The sequence below is a fragment of the Palaemon carinicauda genome, chromosome 28 (genome assembly GCF_036898095.1).
Source record: "Palaemon carinicauda isolate YSFRI2023 chromosome 28, ASM3689809v2, whole genome shotgun sequence".
Classification (NCBI taxonomy): Eukaryota; Metazoa; Arthropoda; class Malacostraca; order Decapoda; family Palaemonidae; genus Palaemon; species Palaemon carinicauda.
In genome coordinates this window covers 11559779-11579311 of record NC_090752.1, presented here as the reverse complement: position 1 = coordinate 11579311, position 19533 = coordinate 11559779, and the positions used below count along the sequence as shown (strand labels likewise).

Here is a 19533-nt window from a genome sequence, read left to right as displayed (position 1 = left end):
ACTCCTCTCCTCTAAGATTCTTCTGCCCCCAAATGTTGCAGAAAAGGGATGAGGCAGAGTTTATTCCTTCCTAGGGAATGTGATCTACAGGAAAAACATATGCTCTTCAACCCACCAGGAATGCGTGCAGCACTATTACTTTGCAAGCTTTCCAAAGTTTGATGGAGCACTTGGTAACGATAATGATTGACAACACTTTCATTTGTGATCAAAGTTACAAACCCTTCTCAAGTAGGTTCATTCTTGGAAGTACTGTATAAGAAGCAATAGAGCTGTGCAAGAGCTTTCAGGCAAAAGGACTGTTTGAGCAAAACATGCTCAATTGAAAGTCTTAGTGTAGGGTTTCTTTTGTCATCCTTACATCATTTAGTGGCAGAAAGTCTTCAGTTCTCACCACCGCTCGACCTGCTTGCCAAGCAGCCTAAAAAGAAACTTACCGGATTCTGCCAGTCCCAGATTGTTGGCAAAGTTCGAAGACGCGTTCCAACATCTACGGAAATCCTCGACGCTTATGCCTTTCCGCCCCTCCTTTCCCTGCTTCACCAATTTCTCAACAGTCTGTAGAAGACATCGAGATCCAGAGCCCTGATTGCTCCCAGCAGTCACATGCCAAATGGTACCCAGGTTAGATGTTTATCTCAGTTACTTTATTGGGAAAGCTTCTCAATTTTTGCTGTAATGATAATGCTCAGTCCCCTACCAATATGTTTTACTTGGTTTCAGGCCTGGATCCTTTACGAGAATTGACAGGACTCATGAGGAGTGGGAACAGAATAGTCTTGACCTCCTAGAGAGCTCAGGCCTCATGGAGCATTTCACAAATCTCAGGTCTCTTAATAGGTTGACCCACTCGAGTCTGTAATAGCCCAGGCGAAGCAAATAGGGAAATGCCATTCATTTTTTTGTGTCATTTTGAAGGATAGAAGAAGCTCTCCATCACCTTGTTTCAGGAGTTTGTGGTCAGTACTTAAAATCCAGTCAGCCAAGACTCTACTCCTTCATCTTTTCTTTATAAATGGGACTAGTGGAGGCCAGAATGACTTATCTTCCTGTTCTGAGGTGGGGGACACTACGAATATTCCTTCAGTATGGAAAGAGTAAGAAAAGAGATGCTAAAACTGTTTTTTTTTGTGGGTTTGTGGAGCAATCTAAAACGCACATCCACGAGGGCACAATTTTACCACCTTGGATTTGATCACATGAGACCAGAATATCGGATCTATCCCAGCTCTCCGGAAGAGCTTGTCCGAGGCTTTTCTTGCTAAGAATGTTCTGTTGGTAACAGACGATCTTTACTGCCCATTGCTTTTGGGAGTACCCACAGATTCCGGGATATCTTTATCCTTGACCTGGTAGTAGTGGCTCAACAGTTCATGTAACAAACCTAGCCCCTTCCCTGAACAAGAACCTTCTCATCTAAGATAACAGTTGTCACGGAAGTCCAGAATGAGAAGCAAGATCGACTGTCCTTTTATCTCTTCTTACTTCTCATTCCTTGGGGGTGTAGGAGTCACTTTGTTATTTATTGGATGGACGATACATGCAGGTGAGCCACATGATTGAGTGAAAAAATTTTGCACCCAGGTTCTCATATGAACATACATTTAGACAGCATATCCTCCACATAAATAAAGGTTCTTCCTTAACTGTCTACTAATCCATGGTAGTGACTTAGCGTAGCACCTGCCTCCTCTTCATTTGCATGTCACTAGGAGGCTAACAGGAGTCACAACATTCGCTCCTATTCTGGGCCAAGGTGTGCTGACATTCCCCACAAAAGTAAACCAGCCAGTTGGTTATAGGACTTCCTCCCTCCTGAAGATATTAAAAGACGAGGTTTTTATTCGTGTAGGAACAAATCACAGATTTTCAAGATGATTGATATTTTTCCCAATTTTACAAACCTGAGTCCTTTAAGTTACACTTCCCCACTTAATTACCCCTCAAGTCCTAGGTTTAGTGTCAAAGTGGCTACTCAGTATGCTGGTGTAGGGCGTGGCTTCACCTTCACCTGTCGTTAACTACCGACGCCTTGTTATAGATTTTAACAGCCTAGTTCCATCTATGCTGAAAATATACACTTATTAAAGGACTCAGTTTTTTATACTATAGTTAATTTAGAAGATACAGTATACAGATTACCAAGGTCTATAGAATACAAGGTCTACCCATCAGCGGCCCAAACTGTGTTCTCTACTGCGCAGGCTAGCCATGCGGTTATTGATGACGTCACACCGCACCGTGGTCTGATTTACCAGCCTTTGTTTTCCGGTATTTACTATTTTACAGTTTGCTTACAAGGAAGCTGATGTTCAATATTTCAATCTTTCTTCCATTTCTACGTTAAATAGTTGTGTTAGTATATGTTGGATGTCGAACCATAAATTTTAAAGACCGTTATCAAATTATTTAAGGACAAATCACAAATAATTTTGAGCGTGTTTCCACCTAATGATTTGATGAAGGCAGCATTGCCTAAAAATGTAGTTATGACTAAGATTCAGATACTCTTTGTGCTCTAAAAATTATACTATCATTAAGATAGAACTAGCGAGTTTTCCTGTAATGTTTATATTTAACGACCTAGGTCCTACCAACGTTAGTTAATGGAAATCTTTAGGCATAAGTGTGCATAATTCGATGATTGTAAATCCAGCATCACCGATCGCGTTGTTTGTGTCTTTGCTGATGCTCCACATCTCATGAGACTAATAAGAAACAATTTCTTTGATAATGGCTTTCAGCAAAGTGACGGTGATTTTGTCCACTGCTCTTCGCTAAGGGAACTTATAATGTAAAAGTGATCTGAAAACATTACATAAATTTGGAGAAACATATAAATGTCAGTGGCTTTCAGCATATGAATGTAAAATTAGCTGTACAATTGATATTAGAAACAATTACGAAATCGCTTAAATATTTCTGTAGCAAAGGATTATTTTTAGATAAGCATTGGGAAGAAATAAGTCAATTTATCTCTGGAGTTCCGTACGATACAAAGATGTTCAGAAATTAATACGGGTTGATCTTACAAAATAAGGATGATTTCATCAATTGCACGACACCGAGTAAAATAATTGAAGCTAATGGGAAATAATTGTCTTTATTCATTCCAAATAGGATTGGCAGTTTCTTGTGAATCTTTGCCAATATTGTTAAAAAGGAGAAAATTATATTTAATAAATCATTTTATTGACTTATAGAATGAATCAAGATGGACTTGAACATTTCCTTACCTTTTTGTGATAAATGGAAGTCTGCTATCAGCACCCAGCGTTAGATACAGTTAAATAGTGTTAAATATCATCTATTAGAAAAGGACAGTTACCTTATAAGGTCAAAATATAATACAGATCTCAATTGCAATATAGATAACTTAACAGCTAGAACCTTTTATTTTCTTGATAATAATTCTCTCTCTCTCTCTCTCTCTCTCTCTCTCTCTCTCTCTCTCTCTCTCTCTCTCTCTCTCTCTCTCTCTCTCTCTCTCTCTCTCTCTCTCTCTCTCTCTCTCTCTCTCTCTCTCTCTCTCTCTCTCTCTCTCAAGATAAAGATGAAAAATCGCTACAACGTGATCTAAGGCTATATGCGATGATATTTTATCTGCCCGATGAATGCGACGGTGAAGGAAATGATGTTACAAAAAGTATAGGGGAAGTTGATAATTGGACATATGGATGATGCAAAATAGAAAGGTCTAGACTGTTTCGCCGGTTCCATTGCCCTCAAGTTTCCCTAACGCACAAATCTGTATTAAAGGGGGACGATTCGTGGGCAGGTATAATTAGCTCAGCAAATAAGGAATTGGTGAAGGCATCAAAAGAATTTACTGATCCGATAAAGAATATTGAAAAAAAAAAAAAATAAAAGTTATCAGAGTAGTAAAAAATAGCATTAGATATTCCTAATAAAATGGGATTACCACTTTTAGTCACTTATTTTGTTCGTTGACGAAATATTTTTAGAATAATAATATTAACTAAAAGAAATAACTTCTGCAAGGAAAATAACTATGAAAGTTAGAAGATTGTAAAATGTAATAATCATGATCACTTATTTCTATTGTGTGTTTGTACAACTTTATTTTAATAGATATTTCTGAGATTTAGTTTTGAGTCATTAGTAAATGATTAGTTTAGAAATGTATCTAAATATGCATGCACATTGCTTAATTGTACATTTGGTGAAACAATATTTCCATAAAGGATTTGGATAATATTTGTTCTTTTCTGATATGCGACTTTTTAAACCATTTTCCTTAAAAACTTTCTCACAGGAAGTATTTTGTAACGAAATGTAGTCATCAAAATAGCTTATAATATTAATTTTTTTCTGAAATAGAAATGTTATTTTCAACGGGATAATGACGAAAACTGAACTTTTGCAAAGCAAGCTAATACTGAATGGTACTCTTTCGCCGGCCAATGGAGCTCTGTGACGTCACGAAACTTACCCCCACTTAACGTTTACCCCTCTAATCCCCGCTAACCCCCAATTTACCTCCGCGTGGGTTGACCTGGTATTCTATAGACCTTGCAGATTACTTTTAAAAAAATCTATTTTTTATACGGTAGAGTCCTCCCTCTGGTCTTAAAATCTCACTTGTCTTTCTATTCCACTTTCCAGGGAAATATGGCTGAAAGAAGTAGCAGTACATCGCAGCTCAAGAGACCTACCCTGATTTCTTTTCGTACGGGAGAAACTATTGAAATTAAAGAACAACATTTGGTAAGCATGAAACTAATTACCTAGAATTTATATTTTTTATATTTATCAGTCTTATTGTAATTAGTTTTTAGTATGATTATTTTCAATATTAATCTTACCCGATAATCATGTAGCTGTCAACTCTGTTGCCGACAGAAATCTACGGTCGGGATACGCCAGCGATCGCTATACAGGTGGGGGTGAACACAACAGCGCCATCTGTGGTCAGGTACTCCAGTACTTCTTGTCAACACCACCTCAATTTTTCCTCTGTCGTGCCTCCGGCTAGACCTACATGGATACGCTGTTGATTCTGGAGTTATTGCTCACGATTTGGTGATGTATTTGCTCTAGAGTTTAGCCTTTGCTATTCAGGAAGCTTTATCATTAGCTTAGCAAGTTTTTGGAATTAATTTGATTTAATTTTTGATTTAATTTTGGTGACGAAGAGAGTATGAACTCTCTTTCACTTTTAATGGCCGACCCTTCCCTTAGACGGAAGTGTTGGTGTCGAAGAGAGTATAGACTCTCTTTCTTAATTTTGCTTAACAAAAGTTATAGATTTATTTTATATCTCTCCGCCTTTTATGGGCCTCTTCGATTAACTTCCTTTTATTATAAACTTATTAAAATTAATTTTTATATTTGTTTATATTCGACCTTTCCTGATAGTGGGTGGTCTTTTCTTGGAACCGAAGTTAATTAACATTGAGCCCGTCATTTCGTTTTTACCTGTTAACATATTATGCTATTTTAATGTTTTTGAAAGAATTTCTTTGATAGTCTCGTACTGTTTTCAAAGTTGAACTAACGTTTTGTTTTGTCTCTGCAGTTGTTGACGTTCAGAACGTTCAACTTGCGCTCTATCGTTACGATAGAGAGAGAGTATTCACGGTGTCACGTTGCAGTGAGAGTAAACCGATTCTGGCGTTTTGTTCATTCTTTCTTAGCTTAAATGGTTTTAATTCTAATAAAGGAACTTTTTATTTGGGAAATCTTTCAGTTTTTTTCCTTTAACAATAATATGTTTTAACGATATATATAATTGGGCTCATCTCTCAGGTTCTAAGTCAAGAGAGAGAGAGAGAGAGATAGAGACGGAGGGAGAGAGAGGAGGATAAACGTTTCGTTCAAGCGGGTAACGTTGTTATCGTTTTTGCTCTTCTCCCTAGTCTCTTTAGGGGAAGAAGGTAAACGTTTCTAGAGTTTTATTCTTGTTCCCAGGCTTTATGCGGTGAGAGATTTTAAACGTAGTTTATTTGATCTAGTGTTTAGTCTCTTTTCCAGCCACTGAATTATTTATCTTTCATTATGTTTTTCTGTTACATTGTAATACTGTTTTCGCAATTACTAACTTTTAATGAAGGATAGAATTGCGTGTTTCAGGTACAAACCACTTAAAGTTTCGAGTTCAGTGAAATAAGTGCAAACAGAAAATCAAAAGTGATAAAGTGATAAGCGCAAAGTGTTACAGTGTTGCGTTCGAGGGTTCGTCTGTTCGTGCCAGTTGTTCGCCTAGTCTGGGACCTCTTACAAGCTCCCAAGCCCAGGGGAGAAGTAACGTCGAAGGACTTATGGGTTCATCAGGCCTTGATCGACGAACAGACGTTTCCCTCCGTGGTTTCGGGTGTAACCAACTCACGTAGCCGACGTGATCACCCCACCCACACAAAGACGAGAGAGCCCATTTATTCCTCGTCTGCGGAAGAGGTTTCTCGCAGAAACCATGGACCAAATCTTGCAGCTTTTAAGTGCAAGTCGGTCCCTTCCGCGCAAGTCCAACTCCTAGGTGGAGCCATTAGCACTGGGTCAGTTCGGACTTGCTGCAGTACGACAACTGCACACCTCCCAGAGAGGCAAGGTGGTACCGCAACAGGCAGTAACTCCGTCTGTTGCCGCACCAGCTGTTTTAGACCCTCAGTCTCAACGGACAGTAGCTCCGTTTGTTGTTGTCTTTCTTAGACTCTAGTGGTCTATGCTGCAGACAATGCAGTCTCAGCTTGTGGTGTTGATGCAGGAGTTTCAGGCAGAGAAGGTTAGCACACCTCCTCCTGCGAGCGCTCCTCCACCTCTGCGCAGTCCACCCTGCCAGACGTATGATGTTGAGGCTCCTCCTGCCTCCATGCGTGAGCTGCCGCATTGGGAGTTGCCAGGTACCAGCGCTATGCAGCAACCTCCACTTTCCTTGAGGCAGGAGCCTCTTGCTATGCGGCAACCTCCTCAACCCTTGAGGCAGGAGCCTCATGCTTTGCAGAAACCTCCTCTAACCATGAGGCAGGAGCCTCATGCATTGCGGCAACCTCCTCCATCCTTGAGGCAGCAGCCTCATGCGTTGCGGCAACCTCCACCATCCTTGAGGCAGCAGCCTCATGCTATGCGGCAACCGCCTCAACTCTTGAGGCAAGAGCCTCTCTCTGCGCAGCTACCTCCTCAACCCTTGAGGCAGACGCAACTCTTGAGGCAGGAAACTCATGCTATGCGGCAACCTCCTCTAACCATGAGGCAGGAGCCTCATGCTATGAGGAGCCTCATGCTATGCGGCATCCTCCTCAAACCATGAGGCAGGAGCCTCATGCTATGCGGCATCCTCCTCAACCCATGAGGCAGGAGCCTCATGCTATGAGGAGCCTCATGCTATGCGGCATCCTCCTCAACCCATGAGGCAGGGACCTCATGCTATGAGGAGCCTCATGCTATGCGGCATCCTCCTCAACCCATGAGGCAGGAGCCTCATGCTATGCGGCAACCTCCTCTACCCATGAGGCAGGAGCCTCATGCTATGCGGCATCCTCCTCAACCCATGAGGCAGGAGCCTCATGCTATGCGGCATCCTCCTCAACCCATGAGGCAGGAGTCTCATGCTATGAGGAGCCTCATGCTATGCGGCATCCTCCTCAAACCATGAGGCAGGAGCCTCATGCTATGCGGCAACCGCCTCAACCCATGAGGCAGGAGCCTCATACTATGCGGCATCCTCCTCAACGCATGCGGCATGAGCCTCATCCCTTGCAGCATGAGCCTCATCCCATGCAGCATGAGCCTCATACCATGCAGCATGAGCCTCATCCCATGCAGCATGAGCCTCATCCCATGCAGCATAAGCCGCACGCCATGCAACATGCTCTGCTTACCTTACAGCATGCTCTACATACAGCATGCTCTGCATACAGCATGCTCTGCATACCTTATCGCATGCTCCTCAGTCACACATCTTTGGTTGTTGCCAACTCACTAGACTGTCAAGCAGTTTCATAACGTTGCCTTCTAGTCTGCTGCTTTTGCACCAGTGAAACCCTCACTGAGAGAACTTAGCTTTTCTCGGATATGGTTCCTGTAGATGAGAAAGTGCTATTCTCCCTCCTTCTGATATTCCCTTGAGGACTCTGTCATTTGGAGAGGAGCCTTTAGCTGCTTAGCCTCCTATGGACTTTTATTTAAGCATAACATGCTTCCAGGGAGGGTAATGGTTCCACTTCAGTCGCTAACCCCGTCTGTTACCACACCTGCTCCCATAGACCTTGAGCTTTGTTGCAAGACATGCAGTCCAAGCTTAGTCCTTGTTAGAGGATTTTTTGTTTACGGAGTCAGTGTGTCACTGGGAAGACGTTCAACAACCAGCAGAAGTGACTTGTTGTGACGCAGTGCGGCAACCTCAGCAACCCGATAAGGAGTTGTCTGTACGACCCAGACAGTCTAGACAGCTTCGGGTTGTCGCTGTACTTCCTCGCTTCCCCATGGTTGACAGTTCACAGACTGTGCAGCAGTACCATGATCTTGTGTCCGGCTCCGTCAGACGACTAGCTTTTAAGAGCTCCCACAAGTCGTCGCTGTCTGGAGATTCTCAGATGGACTATGGATCTGACCAAGGAACTGGGCCTCCTGGTCAATTTTGAGGAGTCCCAGCTCGTCCCATCCCAGACCATTGTCTACCTGGGTATGGATCTTCAGAGTCGAGCTTTCCGGGCTTTTCCGTCGGCCCCATGGATCTACTAAGCCCTAGAATGCATCCAGAGCATGCTGAGAAGGAACCGATGCTCAGTCAGGTAGTGGATGAGTCTAACAGGGACACTTTCATCGCTGGCCCTGTTCATCGAGTTAGGGAGACGCCACCTCCGCCCCCTTCAGTATCATCTAGCGGCTCACTGGATAAAGGACATGACGCTAGAGACGGTCTCAGTTCCTGTTTCCGAAGAGAGGAGGTCTACTCTCACGTGGTGAAAGAACAGCTTTCTTCTCAAGGAAGTCTACCTTTGGCTGTTCAGAAACCCGACCGCCGTCTCTTCTCTGACGCATCAGACACGGGCAGGGGTGCGACTTTGGACGGACAGGAATGCTCGGGAACATGGAATCAGGAGCTAAGGACACTTCACATCTATTGCAAGGAGCTGTTGGCGGTTCATCTGGCCTTGATAAACTTCAAGTCCCTCCAGCTTAACAAGGTGGTGGAGGTGGACTCTGACAACACCACAGCCTTGGCTTACATCTCCAAGCAGGGAGGGACTCATTCGTGGAAGTTGTTCTAGATCGCAAGGGACCTCCTCATCTGGTCAAAAGATCGAAAGCTCACACTGGTAACGAGGTTCATTCAGGGCGATATGAATGTCATGGCAGATCGCCTTAGCCGGAAGGGTCAGGTCATCCCCACAGAGTGGACCCTTCACAAGAATGTTTGCAGCAGACTTTGGGCCCTGTGGGGTCAGCCAACCATAGATCTGTTCGCTACCTCGATAACCTAGAGGCTCCCGTTGTATTGTTCTCCGATTCCAGACCCAGCAGCAGTTCACGTGGATGCTTTTCTGCTGGATTGGTCCCATCTCGACCTGTATGCATTCCCGCCGTTCAAGATTGTCAACAGGCTACTTCAGAAGTTCGCCTCTCGCAAAGGGACACGGCTGACGTTGGTTGGCTCCGCTCTGGCCCGCGAGAGAATGGTTCATAGAGGTACTGCAATGGCTGGTCGACATTCCCAGGACTCTTCCTCTAGGAGTGGACCTTCTACGTCTACCTCACGTAAAGAAGGTACACCCAAACCTCCACGCTCTTCGTCTGACTGCCTTCAGACTTTCGAAAGACTCTCAAGAGCTAGGGGCTTTTCGAAGGAGGCAGCCAGAGCGATTGCCAGAGCAAGGAGGACATCCACTCTCAGAGTCTTCAGTCTAAAGGGGAAGTCTTCCGAAGCTGGTACAAGGCCAATGCAGTTTCCTCAACCAGTACCACTGTAACCCAGATTGCTGACTTCCTGTTACATCTAAGGAACGTAAGATCCCTTTCAGCTCCTACGATTAAGGGTTACAGAAGTATGTTGGCAGCGGTTTTCCGCCACAGAGGCTTGGATCTTTCCACCAACAAAGATCTACAGGACCTCCTTAGGTCTTTTGAGACCTCAAAGGAACGTCGGTTGTCCACTCCAGGCTGGAATCTAGACGTGGTCCTAAGGTTCCTTATGTCATCAAGATTTGAACCTCTCCAATCAGCCTCTTTTAAGGACCTCACATTTAAAAACTCTTTTCCTCGTGTGCTTGACAACAGCTAAAAGAGTAAGTGAGATCCACGCCTTCAGCAGGAACATAGTTTTCACATCTGAAACGGCTACATGTTCCTTGCAGCTCGGTTTTTTGCTAAAACGAGCTTCCTTCACGTCCTTGGCCTAAGTCGTTCGAGATCCCAAGCCTGTCCAACTTGGTGGGGGACGAACTGGAGAGAGTACTTTGCCCAGTTAGAGCTCTTAGGTACTATCTAAAAAGGTCATAACCTTTACGAGGACAATCAGAAGCCTTATGGTGTGCTATCAAGAAGCCTTCTCTTCCAAGGTCTAAGAACTCAGTTTCTTACCTATTCAGGCTCCTGATTAGGGAAGCACATTCTCATCTGAAGGAAGAAGACCTTGCTTTGCTGAAGGTAAGGACACATGAAGTGAGAGCTGTGGCTACTTCAGTGGCCTTCAAACAGAACCGTTCTCTGCAGAGTGTTATGGATGCAACCTATTGGAGAAGCAAGTCAGTGTTCGCATCATTCTATCTCAAAGATGTCCAGTCTCTTTACGAGAACTGCTACACCCTGGGACCATTCGTAGCAACGAATGCAGTAGTAGGCGGGGGCTCAGCCACTACATTCCCATAATCCCATAACCTTTTTAACCTTTCTCTTGAATACTTTTTATGGGTTGTACGGTTGGCTAAGAAGCCTTCCACATCCTTGTTGATTTGGCGGGTGGTCAATTCTTTCTTGAGAAGCGCCGAGGTTAAAGGTTGTGATGAGGTCCTTTAGTATGGGTTGCAGCCCTTTATACTTCAGCACCTAAGAGTCGTTCAGCATCCTAAGAGGACCGCTACGCTCAGTAAGGAAGACGTACTTAATAAAGGCAGAGTAATGGTTCAAGTCGTCTTCCTTACCAGGTACTTATTTATTTTATGTTATTTTTGAATAACTAATAAAATAAAATACGGGATACTTAGCTTCTTTGTTAACATGTATGCTGGTCTCCACCCACCACCCTGGGTGTGAATCAGCTACATGATTATCGGGTAAGATTAATATTGAAAAATGTTATTTTCATTAGTAAAATAAATTTTTGAATATACTTACCCGATAATCATGATTTAATTGACCCACCCTTCCTCCCCATAGAGAACCAGTGGACCGAGGAAAAAATTGAGGTGGTGTTGACAAGAAGTACTGGAGTACCTGACCACAGATGGCGCTGTTGTGTTCACCCCCACCTGTATAGCGATCGCTGGCGTATCCCGACCGTAGATTTCTGTCGGCAACAGAGTTGACAGCTACATGATTATCGGGTAAGTATATTCAAAAATTTATTTTACTAATGAAAATAAAATTTTTATATGATGTACTCTAGATTATTTAGTTTTGCCTCAAATTATTGTATGACCAAACTTTGGTTCTCAAGGAAGCCACTATTGTTATACGTCTTCAGTGTCCCATTGAGCCACTTGACTTGTATGGGTCTCTTTAATTTCAGTATGTTTTTCTTAACATGTAATTGTCATAAAGTTCTTGCCTACAAATCTGTTTGTTCCTTCATGTAAAGAAACCTTTCAAGATTTAAAATAGGGAATATCTTCAGTGAAGCTGGAACAGCTGTTGAAATTATTAATGAGGTCATTTAAAATGGAGCACGGGCAAGTAACCCCACCCACTTTCCTGTCAAAGACTTCAATATTATCTTTGACGGGAGAGTGGGCAGGGCCCCCTACTTGTCTGAGTTCACCATCTGTCATTAATTTTATCTTTGACAGGATAGTGGACAGGTCCCCCTACTTGCCCGAGCTCACCATGTGTCATTAACTACTCTTTGTTCCTACACAAATGCAAACCTCTCGTTCTGGAGAAGAGCCACCTTGGAGCTAAAGAAACATAGGAGGACAAGCTTCGGTCCTTGCTTGTAAGGACAATGACCCAAGCACAAAGGCCTACCAAACCAAACTAGCACCCAGACAATTTTTGATTGAAGGTGAGAAGAGACACACCTCCTACCATCCTTTAACACATAAGAAGCAGAGGACAGGCTACTAAAGCCTAAGAACCTCATCTTCACACTCTTTTATGACTCATATGATCTGAACCTCTACCAACTCGACATCGAGAAGTAGGGGTCAGAAGAAATCAAAGTTGGTTGATATGGGTTATTGTCTGTTGAACTATAGCCCTCGTGTATGACTGATAGGCCTGGGAGGAACTGGATGGTGAACCTAGTGTCATTAAAGACCTGAGGAAGGGGTACAGGACTCCTCTCAGTCAACCTCCACCTCTATCCAGCAGTACAGTAGCATTCAGCTTATATTACGAGTTGTCGGAGAAGGGAGGAGCTCTTCTGGCAGAGTTGGAAGATTTGAGAAAAAAATTAGCTACTGATTCAGCTTTGCTTCAATTCTTTGGTTTCTACAGCCTTGTGTTTGTTGTTAAAAAGTCATATCTCATCTAGACCATTTTGTAATGAAGACTCATTTCAAAATGTAACCTACAAGATCTATCCTTATGGCAGTCAGACAAGGTGACTGGAGAGTGACTGGTTCTAATCACTCTATCTGAAAGATGGATACCACCAAATTCCCATCTATCCTCAGTCTTGACATCTTGTGTTTTGCTGGGAAGAGGTGGTAGGGTAGTTAAAAGCTCTGCTTCGGCCCAATGACAGTACCACAGGTCTTCACTCATCTCATGGAACCTGTGGTAGCAACCCTTCACAAGAGGTGCATAAGGAGGATGAGGTACTTGGACCACTGGCTTTTCCTGTTGAGCTGAGAACAGGAAGTCAATCACACTATTGGTATAGCTATGAGATTTTACAACAGACTGGGCATTCAGATCAACATAAAGAAGTTGGTCCAAGGCCCCAGTCAAGTTTCAATCTATATGGGGATGAAGATCAACTCTTCGATTTTGAAGGCTTTTCTGACACAAGATTGTAACCAGACACTGCAGAAATGTATCACACACATTTTAGCAACAAAACCACCTCCTGCTATGCTTTGGATGAGACTCATTGGCATCCTATTACCTCTAATTCTGTTGGTTCCCGGAGGAAGGAGGAGACTTCAAACCCTGCAACACAAGCTCCATCTAGAGGATTAGTCTTTTCAAGTTCATAGGTCAGAGACAATCAGACAGAACCTCATCTGGTACAGTAGTCCAATACAGTGAACCTGAACCAATGTCTTCCATGGTGACCCCTCTCCTAGACATCATGTTGTTTTCAGATGCTTTTGATTCTCAGTCGGAGAGCTTTGATATGGGACCAGTTTGTGCCGGGAATGTGGACAACTTGGGAATCCATCAGCTTGAGGGAGCTCTGGGTAATCCAACTGGCCCTCTCTCACTTCAACCTATTTCCTCATCAAGAGTCTTTCCAGTGTTTGTTGACCACTCAACAGCTATTTCTTATCCAATGAAGGAAGGAGTGACAAGGTCATAAACATTGGATGACCTCGCACAAGAGATTGTAGCCTAGGCAGAGGGGGAGAACATGACTTTCATGCCACAGTTTATCTTGGACAAGGCAAATGTGACAGCAGATGCTGCGAGTTGAACTTGGAATAGAGTTGTGGACGACATAGTTCATTTGTGGCTTGCAACAGTGATAAATCAGTCCCCACATTGACCTGGGTTTCAGTGGAAACAGATGTTATGCTTGAAGACTGTCAGCATTTTCAAGGGTGTTCTCTCCTTCCATTTTCTCTGATAAGGCATATACAGTACTGCACAAACTGAGCTAATCCACAGGATGTACTGTAGTCTTACACTGGTCACACCCTTCTGGCCACAGAAATACTGGCTTGTGGATGTCTTTGAGCTGTCAGTAGACATTCCAAGGAAGTTGCCTGTCAGATTGGACCTCCTCAAACCTCATAAACACTTTTTCCATCATACCACAAACTCTTCATCTGACTGCATGGAGACTATCCACAGACTTGTCAGGGTTTGGGGAGTCTCCAGACAGGTGGCCCAACAACTTACCCTCATTCGAATATCTTCCACTTGTTTAAACTACCAGTATCAGTAGAAGATATTCAGGAAGTGGTGCAAAGACTCCAAACACTAGATCTCAGACTCAACTGTTGCCAAGATCGCAGATTTCCTACTCATGTTCTTTGTAAGGAGAAGCCCCTACTCAGCCAACAGAGTATACAGAGCTATGTTATCTTCAGTCTTCAAATTTACCTTCAGGGAGGTGTTCAAGGACCCAATCATCACAGATCTTATTAGATCTTTTAAGATACAAGTCCCTAGAATGGTAATTTCAGCCCTCTCATGCGCCTTAGATGTATTTCTTAATGCTTAAACTAGAGAACTCTACAAACCACTAACAACAGCAGCTCTAAGATGCATATCCATGAAGACGATTTCCTTAATGGCCTTAGAAACTGCAAAGAGGGTTGGAAAATTGCAGGCACTTTCAGCAGGATTGGCAGACCTCCGAGCAAAGACAGAGTCATCCAACAGTCCTATACCTCGGGAATTCATTCTGATGTCTTTCTCATAGAGACAGTGTGTAGAGACGAGGAAAAGACTTCTTAGCTCAGTAAGCGATCTTGGTTACTACCTGGACAGGACGGAGACGATCCAGTCATATCCTAACTCACTTTTCGTCTCACCTAAACCCCCAAACAAGACCTTGTCCAAGAATACGATGGCCTTCCTTCATAGACAGGTCATTGGGAAGTTGTTGGGGGATATCGCACACCTTATCATCTCAAGGGGAGCATCAGAAGGCCACAGTGTTAGGGGTATGGCCACTTCTGTACGGTTTTGGACCAAGATGTCACTGCCTTCCATCCTATAGCAATTTTATATAATAAAATCGTTTTTTTGAGCCCGTTGTGCTTGTGGGCAGAGTCGTTGCTTTACCACTGTGAACACTGTTTCCTCTTCTCTATGCTGAAGTTGGTTAGTGAGACAGAATGACATGATACCCTCAACATGCACCAACATTCAAATCCTCTCAATGGAAGTGACACCTTGAACGGCGGAGACTGTGCAGTTGTTGAATGCTGAGCGCCATGTACCACCAATCAAATCCCTTTAATGAAAATAACACTTTAGGGCAGACTAGATTTTTTAGTACAAGATCTCTCCCAGAATGTCATAAGTGTCTGAAGCATGACCAGACAGTTGGGAGAGGACCACTACACCTGTAGCTTCATCAACAGATTTACCACAGATGATGCCTGGACAGTAACTCCCTATGGATTCATCCCTGACATGACAAATGACTAACGAACTGATGATTATCCTGCGACACACATTATCGTCAGAAGTCAAAGAAGGTAAGCCACGTTTCATGCAGCCCTCTTAGCAACATTCATTATTGATCATTGCCCCCCATCCTGCTAAATGTGGCGAATCAGCAAAGGTTGATTGTGCAGTTGAGTATTAGACAAATTACAGTAGTTTTTAGATAGTACTCACCTGCACAATCAACATGGGATGCCCTCCCACCTATCCCACTATCAATGATCAGGGCAGGAACAGGTCTTTCCTACACCTGAAAAAAATCAAAAGTGGTGTTACCTGGTGGTGAGACAAGTTACTACCCTCTGTGTTTGCAGGAAGGATATCATATGAGTCCCGAGTGTTTGAGCCGACAGATCACTCGTTTTGAATACAAGATATGGACCAAAAACAAACATGGCATTTTGATATCTAGTTGATGACAGGCATAGAGGATTATTAATGTTACTATGCTATGTACATCCACCAGTTCAATAAAGTAATGAAATCACAGACAGTTCTGTCATTAATTAATATGAACATTGATTAATTCCCTGATATATAATTATATCTTCTATTATTCCGGGCTTAGTGAGTGTATTATAGTTGTATAAATAGATTACACAGTAAATGAAATTAGAAGCAAGTTGCTGCAGCAAGATCTATTTTCAGATGTTGATTAAACATGGGAGTATTAGAAAACTATTATAAATTCAAAATTACATTTATTTCACATATACAGCATTTGTAGAGGTATGATGGGTAGAGTGATGAGTCTCACCTGTAATACAAAAGAAATTCTTGATCCTGTCCATAAATACTTTGGTACCATTTCACTCTATAATGTCTAATTGTGAGTTATAACACTGGTAAATAATTGTAAATAATCACAAGAAATTATGTAGATTTAAACAGTTGTCTTTTATATCTTCTTTTGCTTTCTTTTATCAGTTTGGCACTTGTCGTTTTGTTGGGGAGTTTGAAAAATTAAATCGGATTGGTGAAGGAACCTACGGTGTTGTATGTGAGTATAACCATACTTCAGTTTTAAGCATTTTGTTTTTAATGTTAACCAAATGTTACTTTTTATACAAATGCAAATCAAGTTGAAAGGAGGGTAATACTGTAATAGAGAGAAGAAAGTATGTACTGGTAATTTTGATTGGATCGTGATGCTAAATGATATATTCAAACATGAAAGTAATAAGGGGAATGCTGATGGTAGTGGACCATATTTACTGTAAAGGATTATTTACCAAGTAACTATTCTGTATAATTTATTTCTATGAACCTCCCTGATGTTTATGTACAGTATCTTCTTCTCCAGCAGCCCGGTTTAATTGGCACTTAATCGTAAAATTTTTAAAATTTGCCCTTGTTCCGACACTATATAAATGATTTCGCTCTTTATAGGGAATATACTTTTGGCAAAGCTGGAAAATAGCCATAAGACTTTAAACGAAGTAACTACCCACCGCTAGTTAGCACTTGGTGGTTAGGGGATAGAACTGGCTACACCGCTCACACACACAACTGTGCTATATCGTCACTTTTGCTTTTGGCTCGGTTAAGGGTATACATAGTCTCTCTCGACCGTAAATAGTAACTGACTATTTTGCTTTGTTTTTTCTTTTTCTTTTCAGCTGTAATTGGATTTTTTTATCATTTTGTAGACTTGTCCTGGGTAGATACCGACCCTCACTCCTTGTGTCTTGCTTTTAGAGGACACACATGTAAGTAGGAGTCAGTTTTTGAAGAGTGTTGGGAGTGGCCATCTTCCCAGTGGGTGAGATTTGGCCGATGGCACAAGAAGTCCAGAAGGGATTCTTCTTCTTCAGGGTCTTCCTCGAAGGGGAAGAAACTCCAGCTTCCTTCTTCATCATCTCTATCCCTCCACGTTGACTGCTTGTTCGGTCTCCCCACTAGAATGTCTGAGTAAAAGTGATGGTCGTCTGATCCCCGGACAATCCTTGGGCCTAGAGGACTTTGCCGCTTCATCTTGCGAAGATGCACTGCCCTCCATCGAAGGGGAGTTTCTGTCCATTGACAGTGTGCGTCAACTCTAGCCTTCTTTAGGGATTTTTGGTCCCCTTCTAAAGAAGGCCTGTTAAAGCTGATCCAGTTAGGGCCACAGAGGAAGCGCTCCTGCTTCCTCCGGGGTTAACCTTGGTCATCCTCCCAGAGACTCTGAAGGTATTACAATGGCAGAGTCTCTAGTTCCCTTACCTGGATCTTTCTTCTCACCTGCTCGGTCACCTTCGGCACATCTAAAGAGCAGGTACAGACTAATACTCCCCAGAGAACTCAGTCTGGAAGGGCAAATGGGGCCAACCCAGACCTTGACCTCGGTCTTGCTCCTTAGCTTGCGGATTTCGATGCATTCCCACAACCTGATTACGTTCAGGGAATGGAGGGTTTGCGGAGTTTGGGGCATCAAGGTGCCCCGCTTAGGGCGTACGCTTTTCTTGTTCGCGAGTTAGATCTTCCCCGGAGTGGTCGCCTTCGCATGGTGCTTGGAAATGAGTGCAAGATTCCTCCATGCCTCTTTCCACCCCATTGGAGCGTGGCTCTTCAGAACAACACGATGAGTTGGTATGAAGGCTGTACTCAGTATCTGCAGGACGCAACAAACCCATCCAGTTTTGTCAAGCCGTAATCTTTGGGTTCCGCACTAAGGGTTCCTCTCACCCCCAGGGAAAGAACCCATCATTCCTGGCGTGTTTACGCACACAGTATCGCATATATCTTTAGCAACTCTTAAGGTTGAAGTGCTTAAGACTACTCGTCAAGCTCCCGCTAGAGTATTGGCAAGTGCGCATGCTTCGTCACACATAGCCCAGGCTCGTGAACAAGTAGACCCAAGAAAGTCTTATGCAATGTTGCGTACCCATCCAGCTGTAGAGGTGCGAGGACAAGCTTCTGTCGCTGACGAGGGTTTATGCGAATTAGGCTATTCGGAAACCATAACTTGTGGCCAAGTAAACCTTTATGACTGAATAGACTCAAGTCCAGCGAGAAGGTCTTATGCAATGTCGCATACTCATCCACCTGTTGAGGTGCGAGGACGAGCTTCTCTCACCGTCAATGGTTTACGAGAACCTGAGCATTTGCATAAAGAGTGACATGCAAACGCTACCTTGGTAGCGTGTGCTTCCTCTGCTTCTGCAGTTTATAATCGCTTTACTTCAGCAACACATGAGTGCTTTGCTTTGGCAGTGCAAGGTCGCAATTAAGGTAATACCTGTCCAACAATTTAAGATGAAAATCAGCAGGTAAAGACTAGACAGGAGAACAATACAGTACTCAAAACAAGGTAGAATGAAAGAATTAAAACACGTCTTTAGAATAGATTGATAATTGAAAATCTTACAAAACTTTCTCAACAAGCCAACTTTTTTGTGCAGTTGAAGAAGAGACAGACCTAATGTTTCTCAAAAGTAAATTTTCAGTCGAGAATTACATCTACATCTGAAATTTTGAAAGTCATACAGAGTTAAAGAAACATTATCATACTTTGAGTTTTGTAAGGATTCAGCTTCATACCCCATAATTTGCACCATGCACTAATATTAACTAGATCTTTATTAAAGGATTTAGCGACCCCCCATCTACATTCAGGAGATAGAATTGATGCAAAGAGAGTGGTATCATCTGCATATGCAACAAGCTTGTTTTCTAGACCAAACCACATGTTGTATATATACAGTAGTATGAAAAGTAGTGGGACAAAATCAACTACCCTGAGGAACATCAGATATTACATTCCTATACTCAATATGGTACCCATCAACAACAACTCTTTGCAATATATTACCTAAAAATAAAAAAATGATGCTAAGAAAAGACCAACCCACTCCCACCTGTTTGAGTTTGAAAGCAAGGTCCTCATGATTAACACCGTCAAAGGCAGCACTAAAATCAAGGCCAATTATACAAAGTTCCCGTCCACCATCAAGGGATTTCTCTACATCATTGGAGATTGTAAGAAGGGCATCCCATGTTCCAAGGCCTTTATGAAAGCCAAGTTGGAAACTAGGGAACCTATTTAAAAACACATGATGAAAGAGGAAATATCTCCTTTTCAATCTTTGCGTAACA

At 42.8% G+C, this 19533-nt stretch overlaps 1 protein-coding gene across 2 annotated transcripts in view; it reads left to right on the top strand.

Moving 5' to 3' along the window:
* Nucleotides 1-19533, top strand: part of Cdc2rk (cyclin-dependent kinase 10) — an 87432-nt gene that overhangs the window by 10274 nt on the left and 57625 nt on the right. The window contains exons 2-3 of one of the 2 annotated variants that reach the window (XM_068351786.1): nt 4627-4728; nt 16387-16459. In XM_068351786.1, coding sequence (XP_068207887.1) covers nt 4627-4728; nt 16387-16459 — 175 coding nt within the window. Of the gene's footprint in view, nt 1-4626; nt 4729-16386; nt 16460-19533 lie in introns of those variants that run through there. The other variant, XM_068351787.1, reaches the window with a different exon arrangement.